The sequence below is a fragment of the Canis lupus genome, chromosome 12 (genome assembly GCF_003254725.2).
Source record: "Canis lupus dingo isolate Sandy chromosome 12, ASM325472v2, whole genome shotgun sequence".
Classification (NCBI taxonomy): Eukaryota; Metazoa; Chordata; class Mammalia; order Carnivora; family Canidae; genus Canis; species Canis lupus.
Window position 1 is genome coordinate 28,722,090 of NC_064254.1, and position 16,955 is coordinate 28,739,044.

At 31.6% G+C, this 16,955-nt stretch overlaps 1 protein-coding gene across 1 annotated transcript in view; it reads right to left on the reverse strand.

The window, feature by feature from the left end:
* EYS (eyes shut homolog) overlaps nt 1–16,955 on the reverse strand; it is a 1,522,493-nt gene that overhangs the window by 1,349,009 nt on the left and 156,529 nt on the right. Inside the window, exons 8-9 of the mRNA XM_025419151.3 lie at nt 12,221–12,387; nt 3,741–3,997 (exon numbers count right to left, since the gene is read on the reverse strand). Coding sequence (XP_025274936.3) covers nt 3,741–3,997; nt 12,221–12,387 — 424 coding nt within the window. The remainder of the gene's footprint in view (nt 1–3,740; nt 3,998–12,220; nt 12,388–16,955) is intronic.

The window sequence follows — 16,955 nt, forward strand, 5'->3', positions numbered from 1 at the left end:
CTAAGGTATGCATATACTCATACTACCTCAAACTGGGCCTGCCATCTGAGAAATAAGCTAGTATATTAAGACATTGACAGTCAGGCATCAATAATTGAGAGTATATAAAGGAACCCGGGTTCCAGCTGAAGCACAAATTTGGTTGAAACACACTCTTGAATTTCTACAGGAATAGGAATTAACAGAAGTAAAGGAGGTGTGTAAAAAATGCACGGGATTTGAAAATGTTTCTATTGCCAAGGTAACTAAGACTTTAAAAAGAAAAGAACATTGTCATCTGGGAGGGTAGAGAACCACAGAGCCGTGGAAGTCAAATTTGCAGTATATAAGACTATAGTAGAGAAGGAGTTTGCTTTTAAGATAAGGGCCCTTACTATGTAAATCAGTTGAAAAGAAGGCAGGCTATCAAGGAGGCTTAGCTCAGGGCCATTTTAAACATGGAAAAGCTAGGCCTAATTGTATAGGACAACTTGGATCCTCCTCCTAAACAAAGAGCTACCTAGACTCTCCCTGTTACCAAGACAACTATAAGAGGCAGAAAAGAAGAATTTGGTTACTTAAGTCAAAAGCAGGAGACACCCAAAATATTTGAAATAAAGACAAAGATAATTCCATATAAGAATTTATCATATTAGCTTAGAGATCTTATTTTGACTATAAAACATTTTAGACGGGATCTCTGGGTGGCTCAGCAGTTTGGCACCTGCCTTCGGCCCAGGGCACAATCCTGGAGACCCGGGATCGAATCCCATGTCAGGCTCCTGGTGCATGGAGCCTGCTTCTCCCTCTGCCTATGTCTCTGCCTCTCTCTCTCTCTCTCTCTGTGTGACTATCATAAATAAATAAAAATTAAAAAAAAAAAATTTTAGAAACCAGCAAAGTCGAAAGTCTCAAACTGACAAGGAAAAAAATTAAAAAAATAAATTATGATTCTATCAATAAAATATCATAGGTACAAATAACAAGAGAATTGCAAAAAGGCTGTTGCCTTAAAAATCCACTGGAATTACTCCCAGATTTTATTTTTTTTAAAGATTGTATTCATTTATTTTATTTTTTTTAAAGATTGTATTCATTTATTTTATTTTTTTTAAAGATTGTATTCATTTATTTGAGAGAGCAGGAGCAGAGGGGGAGGGAGAAGCAGACTCCTCACTGAGCAGGGAGCCCTGATAAACATGGGGCTCCAGGCTCCATCTCAGGACTCCAGGATCATGACCTGAACTGAAGGTGGCCACTCAACTGACTGAGCCACTCAGGTGCCCCCACTCCCAGATTTTCCCAGTTCTGGAGAACTTCAGATAATAGCACTGGAATTAAATTTAAACCATTTAAGATCTATGCAAGTATATGGCCTTATCATATGATGGTATCTATCACCTTACTCCAGGAGTTAGTGGTCACTAAGAGATTAGACTAGATGGGTTCCTCATGCTGTGCCAAATGACCGTCCACACTGGAAGTTGAATTTTACATTTTCAACTTTACATTTTCATATCCATACACACCTTCCTCATGAATAATGAGTTAGAAGAGTGGTTAAATGTGGTTCATGATGAGCAGCATCAGCATCACCCAGATCTACTGAGCCCTAGAATTCCTGAATGAGAAACACCTGAGGTAGGGCTGACACTCTTGAGCTTTAACAAGATCTCCAGGTGATTCTCATGACCATTAAAATTGTGATCTCCTGGGATAAATATACAGGGATAACATTTAACCTAGAAGTTTGCATATAAGGCTAAAATTTCCACAAAAGATGATAGGATTAAAAAAAGAAGTAATTACACTTTATATAGATGGTATGGTAACACCTTTTTGATGTTATAGGAAACACACGAGTTCATAGATGGAGGTGATAAAACTAGGTTAAGGGGAAAAGAGAAGTAGAAACCAGATGCAAAGGGAAAAGATAAATAAAAAATAAAGGGAAAAGAAATTAGGTAGAAGAAGAGACACTGGATAGAAGAAAAATCCAGATGAAGGGAGAGAGAACTGATGACATAGGCAGAGACCAGACAGAGGAAAGAGTGGAGAAGAAAAGGAGCATTGATTTTAAATTGCTCCCAAAATATTTTTGCTTTCAGTGGGATTATTTCTGCACCCTTCAGAAAATTTAGACTGATGAGTTTCTTCACATTTCACTGCATGAAGAACTTAAAACTAGACTGATTATTTAGATATGAGGAAACCCACAGAGTTCTTTACAATTCTGTAGAAAGAGACCTCATAGAAGATATAGACCTTCCTAATAAATCCTTTGTAAATCATAAATTGGGTTTAATTTTTTACTCCCAGCTGAAAAGTGAGTCATATCAATTTTCTACTATATATCAATGGTAAGTACTACACCACGTGGTTGAACTATCTAGTGTATGTATGATATTTAATGGTCATATAATTTATAGCCAGTATACAATCTTGATATATAAAATGATAGTGTGCTGATTATGTGTGCACATATACATATGTACATACAAACACAGATATCAGAGGACATTTTCTCTTAGTCATGGTTTTAGGAAGACTTAAATTCCATTCTTTATTCCATTTTATGTACAGTTCATGGTTAATATTATATTTTCACTGAATTTTGGAGGATATCCTACATTTACAAAACAGGTGTCTATATGTACTTTTTTCCCTTAGGCAGATACTTATGTTTCAATAATACTAGTACATTTTATGCTATTTTATTTTTACTAAGAACATTTTTGCAATGTGAAGTAATGGGACAAACTTTTTAGCAAGCTTACCAGAATTCACACAAATATTCTTTTCATTTAAAAAATAATCTGAAAGAAAAAAAAATAAAAAATAAAAAAATAATCTGAATGGCCATTCATTTATTCCAGTAATACTGCCCCTCTATTCTTGGACCTTATTGTTTTAAATTGCCTCCAAAACCTTCAAGATATTACTTTAAATATCAAATAGGTAAAGATAATTTTCATTTTAAGATGGAAATCCAAATAACATTTAGAGTTGGGTCTGCTTAATTAAAGGGTATATCAGATTGCATAGAACTTTTTTTTCATCATTTTACTTAAAGTTTGTGTAATTTAAAAGTGACAGTATTATTTTCTTCTGTGTGGCCTCCATACTGCTTTCTATAAAGCAATTAAGGAAGTTTTGAAATTATTGTTAACAATCATTTTAATGTAAGACCAAGCATAAAATCTCAAGTAACATAAATTTGAATGTTTAATTTTTGATATTCTTATATCAAAAGATGACTTATTACTACATAGCCACTGTGAATATCATCTTCTATGACTTTACAGAGGATATAGTATGTTTGTGGTTTTATGGAGTTTTTTTAATCTTACTAATGGAGCATTAAACTGACCTGGAAAATACTGAAATTAAGTTTTATTTTTCATCTAAGCACTCAGTGTGCTTGGCAGCCAAGAAAGAGGTTGAAGGGCAATACTGACGCTGTTTAGGCAAAATTATTGGGAGGTTAAGGTTGCCTGTTTTTCTCCTCAGACCTTTGACATATATATCATGCTCTCTATGGTTCAGCCTGGCCTTTTTAGCCTCATTTGCATGAGCCAAAGCTGTGTAGTCAGCAATGTAACTGCCCAAAGAAACAATCCTATTAGTCTTAGTGAAGATATTTTTACTTTGTTAAATGAAAAAGCAGGCTACAATACCCAATCATTAGATACATTTGAGATATATTAAATAAATGTATTAACATTTTCCACTAGGGAATGTGATTTCTCAGAAATACTTGCCTGTAAATCCTGGGAGACATTTGCAGAAGAAATAGCCACTTAAATATATACTGGTTGCTTCATTTTTGCAGGGCACAGATTTACAATCTTCAGTTTCTATTTCACAGATGTTTCTTTCATATATTTGCAGACAGCTACAGTTGCAGTTGTGCAAATGGACAAAGCAGAGGCCATACACTGATGTATTCTGGTTTTCTAAGCAATCCTCAACACTGAGCATATAGAACCGATCCATGTAAACAAAAGAAATGCTGCATCTACAACATGCAATACCCCCCCCCCAAAAAAAAGTCCAATTAGTCATATCATTTAAAGATTTATCACATATTTACTTAAATACACAGGGTAGCAGTACAATAAATATGGTTGTGGGGCTCACTTTTGAAATTGTTCTTATAGAAAATGTTCATATTTGACAAAACTTAATTTTTGTTCATTGTGAAGAACGAGTGAAAAGAACTTTGGCAGAAGACAGGCGTAGACTCAAACACAGGTCCTGCCACTTAATTGCTACATAACCTAGGACAGTGGCATTAACTCTCCTGAGGCTAAATAACAAGGTTAGTGTTCCTGTGTTTGTCAGGATTTTTGTGAAAATTTGCAGTGTGAGTGCCTGACAATTAGCTTTTTCGATTGCAATATTAGTGCCCGACCTAAACTTTTGCTTGTCAAGGCATTCATTTCAAAGATATTTACCTTGAATATACACGCTGTCAGCTATACAACTAGATAAAGGGCCAGGCCGATCCACCTGAAGTTCCCCTTTTCTGGAAAACCCTGGTTGATCTAGATAAGATCTAGATAGATCTTTTGTGTAACCCTGCTTTTCCCTTCCTGCTCTTTAATTTCCAATGGCTGGGGTGTTTTATATTCACCAGCATAGAAAGAAACCCCAGGTACCTCCAAGTCAATAAAACCACAACTCTAAGTCCTCTCTCTCTTTACCTGAGATGCAACCTCTTTGTGTGGCTTCCCCTGTGCCTGCCAGAACCTGTGGTTACAAAGAAAAAGCTTGTTTTTTCAAAGCTCCCTGATGATTCATGCCAAGGTGCATCTTACAATCATAATGAAAACCACAGGGGACAGTCCTGCAACAACACCACCTTGGGGAAATGCCTGTGAGGGCTCCGCAGAAGCCTGAACAGGCAAGTGAGTGCTCCAGGCTTTCCCAGCTTGTAGGTGAGTGTCTCAGCCTCGCTATCAATAGGCTGAGGTGCTCACAAGTTTAAAGTATTTAAACTCATGCCAAAGAAAAATGGATTTTTAATTAATAATAGTTTCTATTGATAGTATTCATTCATTCATTTCTATATTCATTCCATAAATATATATTTGCATTTTCTATATGACTGGCATTGACCTAAAAATATTGAACATTTTTTAGTCTATTCTATAGGCTAGGCACCACCTTTGGTAAAGTGGATTATGAGATGCCATTTTAATATGATTATACACTGTGTGATATGCACGCATTTATTCCTTTTAATATTGTATATACATACACATAAAGCATCAGAAAAAGAATGCCTAAGGTGAGGAAGAAACCTAAATCAGAGATAATCTTTGGTCTAAAGTAAAGTGTTGTGATTTTAAAGTATCCTTTGCCAACTCTTCAAAGGGCACTTAAGATAATCATATAAACATGTCAATGAGTTGAGAAGAGCAATGTCAAATTACTTTGCTTGTTATTATTAGTGAAAATTAACCTACTGAACTCAAGTCATTACACTCATAAATTTATATGATGGTAGGTGTTTGGAGCCAGCAGGAATGTTAAAGGTCAATTAGTTCAAACCTTTCTTCTTGTAGTTGTGAGAAACTTAGCCATTTAATGCAATTTGCCAAGGATCACTGAGATTGTTAATGGCAGTCAGTATAGTTGATGTTTTGAAATATTCAAAGCACCAGCCTTGGAAAGGGAACCTTGGTTCTAATTCTTCTCTTATTTAGAAGTTTTTCTTCCCTAGCTTTCTCATCTTTAAAATTATCAGTACTACATCTGTTTCATAAAAGAGGATTAAATGTGTTCATTACTGGGCAAGTAAGTCTGCTTCCAGCCTTACATATGCAAATGTTTACTTGAAATAAAGTTATTAAACACAGGCAATAGCAGCTATAAATGGAGACTGATTATAATAGTTTATTATCTGAAATTCAAGTAGGATGATATGATTTTCCAATATAGTTAACAAATTCTAATAAATTTCTGAATAAAGCATAATATGTCCTTGATTAACAAGAAAGTTTCACTCCTGGAAAATCCAATAATTATTAAAATTTTATAAAAATATTTTATATCAGTGTGTAAAATGAAGTTAATATATTGGCTCCAGATATTTATAAAACGGTTTTATAGCCACATTAATGGATGTTGGGACTTTTGGAAATTGTACATACCATGGAACACTTCTTGTTGTTGTTCATGGAACCATTCTGTGCATTGAAATATTTTTAACATTCATCATCCACTACTTACCTGCTAAATGCCAGCTGTTTCAACCAATTATACTGAATTAGAATGACCCTAGAATTCAAAATGTCCCCAGAATACAAGAACGTCTCTTTGAAAATCATTGACCTAAATAAATTTCTCCAGTTTACTAAAGCACTCACCCAATCTTGTACAAGTTTGTGGAGCATTTTATCATCCCAATTAATAATATGCATGTAAGTGCTGGTATATGTGTATAAATGAATACCTAGTGCTAAGACAAATTGCTATTAAATTGAAAGATTTTCAGTGACAAGTGCATCACTTTTGTTAAAAAAGAAAGTCAAGAAAATTATAGGGGTCCATATATATTATTTATAATTTTAAAATGTTCTTAAAATTTCATAGAACTCTCACTATGAGAAAATGAATTGTTCATGAATGTATTACTAACTTTATTATTAAATAAGCCAACTTTATTTTTAAATAAGCCACTTTGAATTGCACTTAAATTTGAGACAAGATTGAAAGAACAAAGCAAAAATATGTCAGTTGAAAATATGACTTCATATATAAATATTGTGATTTAAATTTTTTCATCATTTAGTTTTTTAATGGAAAAATATTCTGGGAAGAGATGAAATTAAATATATCACTCTACCTATTACTCTAAATCTTATGATCCATATGCCTGATATACAGTGGATGCTCCATTAATACTGTTTGACTATATAATCATCAAGTGTATTTTAAAATTGAATTATGCTCAAGAGAAAGGTCATCTTAAAGGTTCTGAATAAACAGCTTCATGAAATTCCAAGTCTTAGGAGATAATTTGAAAAGTAATGCAAAAAGGTTAGACCTATAAAAAGCTATTTAGATATAATGAAGTAAAATAAAAAATCTGGTCCAGGTAGCACAAAATCATATAACATGCATACATTTTTATTGTTTGACATATGAAATTAAAGCATGAAAAGTCATAGAGCCTGAAGCTATAATAGAGTCAAACTTTGACTTTATATCATAACATATGCATTGGTTTGCACCCAAAATTAAAAAAAAAAAAAGATGCATGGGAGATAATTAATGAATACACTAGCTAAGTTTCAACCCATACTGTAGTTGAAACTTAATTATACAAAAGCATGTCCTTTCATGAAGTTATTATAATTAACTTTTGTCATGGATATGGAAATTACAATGGTATCTACTTTAGAATTGCTTAAATGAATTAATAACCTCCATATATCTTTACTATAAAGCTTAAAGAAGCAAGGTTATCTCATTTTTCAGGAGGCAATAAAAAGGAAAAAAATGCATGTAAATGCATTACACAAAAGCATTCAGTCACTAGAGTTGAGTAGTATCAAGACTAACCAAAACCAAATATATACATACATACACATACATGGGAACATACAATAAGCCATACTGATATGCAGTTAACTGTTTCCTTTTTTTCCCCCCTGAAAGTAAAATGTAAAAAAAAAAAAGTTCTGTATGGGAGTCAGATAAGTTTTTATGGGACATTCAAAATTAAAAAATGGAGTGCCTAGATGGTTTGGTCAGTTAAGTGTCTGTCTGACTCTTGGTTTCAGCTCCGGTCATGATCTTGTGGCTCCATGTTCAGTGAGGAATCCATTTGAAGATTCTCTCCCTCTGCCCCTCCCCTCTTTTACACATACCTGTGCATGTGTGTGAGTGCTCTCTGTCTCAAAAATAAATAAATAAATAAATAAATCTTAAAACAAACACAAAACAAGACATTTAACTTCTTAATACAAAAGTCATCCATATCACGGCAAAAATTAAAGTAGTCTTAGAAGTTAATAATGATCAGACTTCCTGGTTCAGAAGTAATTTAAGAAAACCATGATTAAAATACATTTCTGTGGCAAAATCACTAAAGCTGTATTTGTTATATAAGCCTCCTGACTCTACAGAAATAGGTTTTGAAACTACATTATTTTATCATGGACTTTTAGATTTTGCAGTTTAAAATAGAACTTTTGCTTATAACTGAAAAATAATGTTTTGGTTAAATTTAGCATTACATGGAAAATGTGAAAAATTTTAAAATAGCTCATAAAAGAAACAGGTTTATTTTAAAGATCTCAGAAAGAAAGCCAGAAAATTCATTGCTATAACCCAAACTACTTGTATCTTTAGAAAGTGGAGATAATAGTTATTTTAGTAATATAAAAAGATATTTACTTTCTAAATGATATAGAATAACCATGAGATGTGTTCTGAGAACATTAATTTATCTATGGATACCTGGGGTCAGATATCAAATATCATTTTCACAGTTTACACAATGTTTTCCAATTAGAGAGTACTCAAATATATAAAAAATGTATGAATGAATAGGTTTCACTTTGTTATGCTATTTCTGATAGCAAGTAGGGATTGGTGACTTGGGCATCAATTTAAACTTCATAAATGGCTGAAGCTATGAACACTTCAGAGTCTGGGCTTGGTGTTGTGAAGTTACTATCCTATACTTATCAAGAACTATACAAAATGGCTGGTGAGATTTTTTTTTCCCCCATTAAGGTTTTCTAAATTCCCACAAACTATTTTGAACATTTTAGGGTAAAAATGTGGTAATACTCAAAACTGTGTTAAATACTTCATTTCCATTATGCTGTGTAAGCTGTGCTTATACAAAATACATTTCAATAGAAAAACGTCTATGATTATCAACCGTCAGTTAACACTATTATTATCATTGTTATTGTTAGTGTCTTTCATCATAAAGTAATCCTTAAATTTAATATTATTACAGTACTATCATTGCTACAGTGCTATCATTATTTTTCTAAAAAGTTATATCCCGCTCATTTCATTTTTAAAGTTTTCCATCCCCAAACCTCAAAAATATCTCCCTACATTGTTTTCAGTTATGCCACAATTTTGTCTTTTAATTTAGGTTTCTGAACACATTCAGAGTCTGCTTCTACATAAAGTGTAGGGTTGTGATCCAGTTTTATTTATGGTCTTATAGTGAACCATTTCCCCAAACCTTTCCACTAAAGAATCCTCTGTATTTCCATTAAATTATGGGTAAATTTCTTCAAATTTCTTGTATATTGAGATCCTCTATGTACATGAGTTTTTCTCAAAGCTCTGGCCCACTGTTTTTTGTTGTTGTTGTTGTTGTTGTTTGTTTTTTGTTTTTTTTTTACAGTGGTACTATCTGGATTTTATAGTTATCATAACATTTTTCTGAATGCATCCCCATTGCATCACAGCTACCTACATTTTGGGATATACAGTTTTCACAGTGTTTTCTTATAATCTTTTTGATATTTAAGTAATGTTTTATCACTCTTCCTTGATTTTAGTGATTTGATTCTTCTCTCTCTTTTTCTTAGCATAGGTAAGGATTATTTATTTTCTTAATCCTTTCAAAAACGGACTTTTGGTTCTGTTATTTTCTATTGTTTGCCTATACTCTAATGAATTAACTTCACTCTACAGTTTATGATATTCTTCCTTTGGCTTGCTTTAAATTAATTTTCTCCTTTTCCATTAAGTTAAGGTAGTTTAGGATATTGATTGAGATCTTTTTTGTTTTTAACATATGTATTTAGAGCTATAATTTTGATTCTAAATGCTGCATTGCCTATGGCCTATGATTTTTGCCATGCCATAACTTTATTTTAATTAATCTCAAATGATTTCCTAATGTCCCTTTTACTTCTTTTTGATTCACTGATTTATGTGGACTGTGTTATTTAATTTTTATATGTTTGTAAAATGCTTATTGTTTTTGATTCCTAATTTAATTCCATTGTGGTCAGAAAATGTATTGAAATCCTCTTAAATATATTGCAGATTGTATTAACATATGTTCTGTCTTGGAAAATGTTCTATGTGCATTAGATAAGAATGCCATTCTGCTGTAGTTGAGTGGAATATTCTATAGATATCTGCCAGTTCTAGTTGATTTATAGTGTTCTTCAATTTTTTTTTATTTTTGTTATCTACCAAATGTTATATCACTACTGAAAGTGGAGTATTGAAGTTTCCAACTATTGTTGGCCATATCTTTCTTCAATTCTGTCAGTTTTTGTTTCATATATTTTGAGTTTCTGTTAAATGCGTACATGTTTATAATTGCAACATCTTCTCATGATTGCTTTATCATTTTAAAATGTATGTTTTCTCAATTAATCATCTTTTCCTTTAAAGTCTATTGTGGTCAGCCCGGGTGGCTCAGTGGTTTAGCACCACCTTCAGCCCAGGGCCTGCCTGATCCTTATCCGAGATAGAGCCCACCTCAGACTCCCTGCGTAGAGCCTGCTTCTCCCTCTGCCTGTGTGTCTGCCTCTCTCTCTTTCTCTCTCTCTGTCTCTCATGAATAAATAAACAAAAGATCTTAAAAAAATTAAACAATAGAGTCTATTTTGTCTGATATTAAAAGGGATACTCCAGCTTTTTATGGATGCTGATTGAATGGAATCTTTTTCTAACTTTTTTTTACTTTCAACCCATTTGTACATTTAAATGTAGGGTGTATGTCCCATAGAAAGTATATACTGTCTATATCCAGAAATTATCTAACCTGAAAATCTTTGCCTTTGATAGTATTTTTAATGCATTTTTAAATGTTATTTTTAATATAGTTGGATTTATGTCTGCCATTCTCCTTTTTGTTATCCATATATTGTATCTTTTTAGATCTTTATTCTTTTGATACTACTTATTTTGTATTAAGTAAACATTTTGTAGGGCAAATTTTTGGTATCTATAATGCTGTTTTTACTACATTATTTGAGTTAATTTCTTAATAGTTGCTCTGCAGTTTAACATATACACATTAACATATCAGATCTACCACAAATTTAATCAGAAACTAATTTAATTCTAGTATGATATACAAAAATTATTACTGTATGTCTTTTCCTATCCCCCTGTTTTTTTTGTGCTAATGTTGTTATACATAATAGAATATACATTATATAAATAATATATAATAACTATATATGCATATGTTTGAGATATAAATACCAATCAGTTTAAACAAAAATATTATTATTAATTACTATAAAATTGTTTAGGAGGCTAAAATTAAAAACACAAGAAATAACAAGTATTGGCAAAGACATGGAGAAAACAGAACCTTCATGCGCTGTTGATGAAAATGCAAATTGGCACAGCCACTGTGGAAAACAGTATAAAGGTTCCTCAAACACTTAAAAATAGAATTACCATATGATCCAGCAATTCCATTACTGGATATTTACCCCAAGAAAACAATAACCACTAATCAAAGAAATATATGTACCTTTATGTTTATATATTTAATAGCGTTATTTATAAGACTCAAGATATGGAACCAACATGAGTGTTCATTGATAAATAAATGGAAAGATGTGGTGCATATATATGCACATACATACACATATATACACATATATGACAGAATATTACTCAACAATTGAAAAGAATGAAATCTTGCAACAATATGGATTGATCTAGAGAGTATATTGCCAAGAGAAATAAGTCACTCAGAGAAAGACAAGTACCATATGATTTCACATGTGGAATTTAAGAAACACCTAAACAAAATTAAAAAACAACAAACAACAATTACAAAAACCCAACAAACAAAAACAAAACCAAAACTCAAATACAGAGAACAAACTGGTGGTTGCCAGTAGGGAGGTGAATGAGAGATAGGTGAAATCCATAAAGGGAATTGAAAATATGGTTTTTAACAGAATTTATTTATTTATTTGAGAAAGAGAAAATCAGAGAGAAAGCACGAGGGGGAGAGGCAGAAGGAGAGGGAGAAGCAGACTCCCTGCTGAGCAGCAAGCTGGACATGGTGCTCAATCCCAGGACCCCAAGATCATAAACTGAGTCAAAGGCAAACACTTAACTGACTGAGCCACCCAGATGCCTCCAAAATACATTTTCTTGGTGAGCACTGAGAAATGTATGGAATGTTGAATCATTATAAAAAGCAATTATGGCTTGTCAGTACAATTATAACTATAAATAGGTGATATTCTGTGTTCAAATTATATATAAATACCTGGATTTATTAATTTCATCTTTATAAAGAACTTCATGTTGACACCCACTTTCTTCATAATCAGTTGTATTTTCAAGAGACATTTTGCCAAGCCATCTTGGAATACATCGACACCAATATCTCTTATTGTCTTCTTCACTCAAACAACTGCATTCCTTTGCACACATCTATAAATTTAAAAAAAGTGAATTTTGTAAATGTCTATCACATTATAATATTAGAATCATTTTAAAGGTTGCATTTTATGCTTTTCTGTATATATTAAAAGTATATATTCCTTTATCAAAGGTAAAATAAACTCTGTTTTGATTTATATTTAAATCATTTTAAACAGCCATTTTTAGTTTATTTATGATTGAAACAGATACCTTGTAAAAAGCTAAATAAATCAACATCCACTATTCAGTTGTTTTACACTATCTTTAATGTAATTTGAATCAAAATTTTAGACATTGCTTATATGTTGACTAATACTGTGGAAGTCAGATTCTACTGATAACCAGATCCATGGAAAAACTTTTTCTCGTATCACTAAATAGTCTTTTCTACTTCAGTGAGTTGCTTAGACTCATGTTTGAACTGACTGTAATATTTTACTGCATCCCTCATTAAAAATGAATTAAATAAAACCTTAACACATATTCATTTCAGATTTGTATGGAAGTCATAATTTTACCTGTTTAAAAAAACGTATATCATTTTAACCATTTTGGAGGTCTTTCAGAAATATTCCCAGTGTATTTACCTTAAAGGAGTAAGTAAATTTTGTCACCAAAAAAGTGCACCTATAATGGACAGCTTAAAACCAGATGTATCTTTCCTAGCTCTCAGAAGTGAATTCAAAAACCACAATAGAACTTTGATAATTTTTTTTCATTTTCCTCTTAATACTTTTGTTTCCTCTATGGTATTGGTTTATAACCAATAGGTTATTTCCCATCAATGGCTACAATGATTAGAAATTTAGTTTCAGGGTCTGATACTTTGGTGATAGATTAATGATTGATAGAGATCTAGTCTCTTGTTGGGGAAGAGTCAATTGAGAATCTGTTTCTCCATTTTTCTATTTGGATCTCAGGTAAATGAAGAATTTTTAGTCCTCTAAGAAGGAGAACATCTCTTTGACATGGACAGATTATTTTTTTTCAAATGCTATTTCCCTTTAACTTACAGCTAAAATATTATAAATATATTCTCTAAGTTTTCTCAATATGTGCCTGTATGTCTTCAGAAAAAAATATTTATCCCTTACTGTTTGAATGTGTAACCATTTTCTACCGCAGGGGTATTTGTTGTAATGTTTCTTAAATTAGAGAGGTCTTTTAGAATTTGCTTACAAAGTTAAATTAGCATTTCCAGAAGAAGCAATAATTAGCATTTTATGACTATCTTATTATTCTCTCTTTATATATGATATATTTATACAAATATGCACATATTATTAGCTTTTTCTGAAATGTGTGATTATATTGCACTTTATCAACCCAATTATGTTAGTGTGTACTTTTTATAAAAACGAGGTATTACATTACTTCACTAAAATTATCAAGTTAGGAAATTAACTGGATATTATATAATCAATAAATTTTATTCCAGATTTGTCAAGTATTCTAATACACTATATAAAAATCAAATAAATAATCTTCCTTGAACATGACTAGAAAATACGAAGCACCAAAACTTCAGATTACCCGGAAGTAAAATATACAGAAACACAAGCGATTAATAATTTTCTTTTTTACTCCTTGTTTGTACTGTTTTGTAGAGATTATATTGGAAAGTTTGAATTTGCATGCCTTCCATTATCTTGTTTACTTTGAAAGTCCTCTCAGTTGATTTGGTTTAATTATGAAAGCAATACAATTAATTAGTCTTATTCTGCAATCCAATTCCTCTTGTGCTCTGCACACACACACACACACACACACACGCATGCATTTTCTTCATTTCTTGTAATAAGCTTTTCAATTTTTCTTTTTTTAAAGTTTTTATTTTAATTCCAGTTAGTTAACATACAGTGTTATATTAGTTTCAAGTGCACAATATAGTGATTCAACACCTCCATACACCACTGTGCTCATCACAGTAAGTGCCCTCCTTAATTCCCATCATCTATATAACCCATTGTCCCACCCACCTCCCCTCTGGTAACCATCAGTTTGTTCTCTATATATAAGAGTCTGTTTTTTTGGTTTGCCTCTCTCTCTCTTCTCCCCCCATCACTTGTTTGTTTTGTTTTTTAAATTCCACATATGAGTAAAATCATTTGGCATTTCTCTTTCTCTGGTTGACTTATTTTACTAAGTATTATACTCTCTAGCTCCATCCATGTCTGTGCAAATGCAAGATTTCATTCTTTTTATGGCTGATTAATATTCTATTATATATAGAATATTATATATACTATATTATGTATATATATACACATATATACACATATACCACTTTTTCTTTATCTGTTCACCAGTCAGTGGACATGTGAGCTCTTTCCATAATTTGGCTATTGAAGATAATGCTATAAACATCATGCGTGTATTCTTTTGAATTAGTATTTTTGTATTCTTTGGATAAATATCTAGCAGTGCAATTACTGGATCATGGGATAATTCTATTTTTAACTTTTTGTTGAACTTCTATACTGTTTTCCACAGTTGCTGCACCAGTTTGCATTCCCACCAACAGTATAGGAGGGTTCCCCTTATTCGGCATCCTTGCCAACACCTGTTGTTGTTGATTTTAGCCATTCTGACTAATGATGTGAAGTGATATCTCATTGTGGTTTTGACTTGTATATCCTTGATGATGGGTGATGTTGAGCATCTTTTCACATGTCTGTTGGCAATCTGCATATCTTCTTTGGAAAAATATCTATGTCTTCTGCCCTTTTTAAATAGGAGTATTTAGTTTTTGAGTGTTTAATTTTATATTACTATTGTACTTTAAGTATGCATAGACCTGTTAAACTATCTGCATATATAGTCTACTTGTAAGAGGGGAATTATATAGGTTTTAAAAAAAGTGGAAGAAGACTAGGCTGCACAGTGAAGTGTGTTTCCTCAGGATAATGTCATCATATGTGGTTGTCCTCTTTTTGTTATTCAGATTTTGACACTGTGTCTCTGACAGCAGATTCTGCACTCATTGACTGTCCCCACTTGTAGCACCTGCTCCATATTCCTATGTTGTTTGTTTCAGGGGCCTTCTTAGGAGTGCACGGACTCATTTATTTGGCTCATGCAAACTGTGCTAAAGACCAATGCTTCCCAGATATTGGGTTTCTATATCTTTTGCTTTTTTATTTGCATCTTTTCAATATAATCTGGGATGATTAAATATAACATAAGGAAAAAATTAAACACTACTAGCTAACCATACTCAAAGCCCAGAGTCTATGAAGACTTGTGTATTCTTAATTCTCAATTTCTACTAAAAAAAATTAAAAATGCATAATTTGCTATTGTATGATGAAGAGAAAAATACCATACACTAAAGACTTATTGTATTTTAATTATTATAAACCTATGTCCTAAATAATGATAAAATCTTACAAAAATAGTGTTTTAACAATAAAGATAATGGTGCAGAATTTAGAATATGGTAAACTATTATTCCATATAAGTATATGCTTTTCTTTTTTTGCTTTATTTTTAAAGTAAATATTACTGGGATTTAAGAAAATCTGAAAGAACTAAAAGAAACTTCCCCAAAATAATATATAAAAAAACATACCAACTTTCGTGTAAAAATTGTAATATGAACACCTAAATAAACTTGGAAAGTTTGTCAAGACTTAGTATATGTTGAAGACAGTTATTTTTTCTTACTTCAATTATTCACTATATCTAAAAACCATTTCAAGTAATCGCTGCAATTGAAAAATAATGAATTTGGTATTTCAGCAGTGTTTCTCATCTCTCATATAATCTAATCTTTTACTAAAATTTTAGTTTTCTATAACTAAATTTAGACATAACAAAAGGTCTCCCAGGAAAACCTATATGACAGTAAATTTTGTCAATGGGTACATACAATGTTTAATCTACAGCACATTTAAGGGAAAGATTTCTCAATTTTTGAACATAGGGAAAAATCAAGAAATCTACTTAAAGGATTCCATTAATCTTCTGAAATTTTGTGCAAAACATTGTGCACATAAATTATTGTGAGGAAACTGTTTCTAGTTTTCATCAACTTTTCAATGGATTCTGATATAGAACGAAAGAGAAGAAAGAAAAAAAGAAAAAAGAAAGAAAAGAAAGATAAAGAAAGAAAGAAAGAAGAAAGAAAGAAAGAAAGAAAGTAGAAAGAAAGATTAAAATATATTCATTTATACTCAAGATTAGAGTAACAGAAAGTACTCTGGGAAGTTCAGCACTTATATGCACTAATATATAATTAGTATAATACTAATAATTATAATTATTATAATCAAATTATAATTATTATATTGACAATCAATTATTAACACTTGTAATTGTATAAAAAGCTGATATTTAAAAAGTACCTGAAATATGGAATGAGATTTGATTCTTGAAAATTAAAGAATATTTATTTGATAAGGAAATGTAAAACAGTCATAAATCTGGGAAATGGATAATCTTTCCTTCCCAAGGAGAAGAGAAGTAAAAGCAGTATTTCTGGAAAATCTTTTTATGATAATTTATTACTGATGTAGTTATGTAACACAATACTACACGCAAAATTAACTTCAGCTGGATAGAAGTTAAGCCATAAG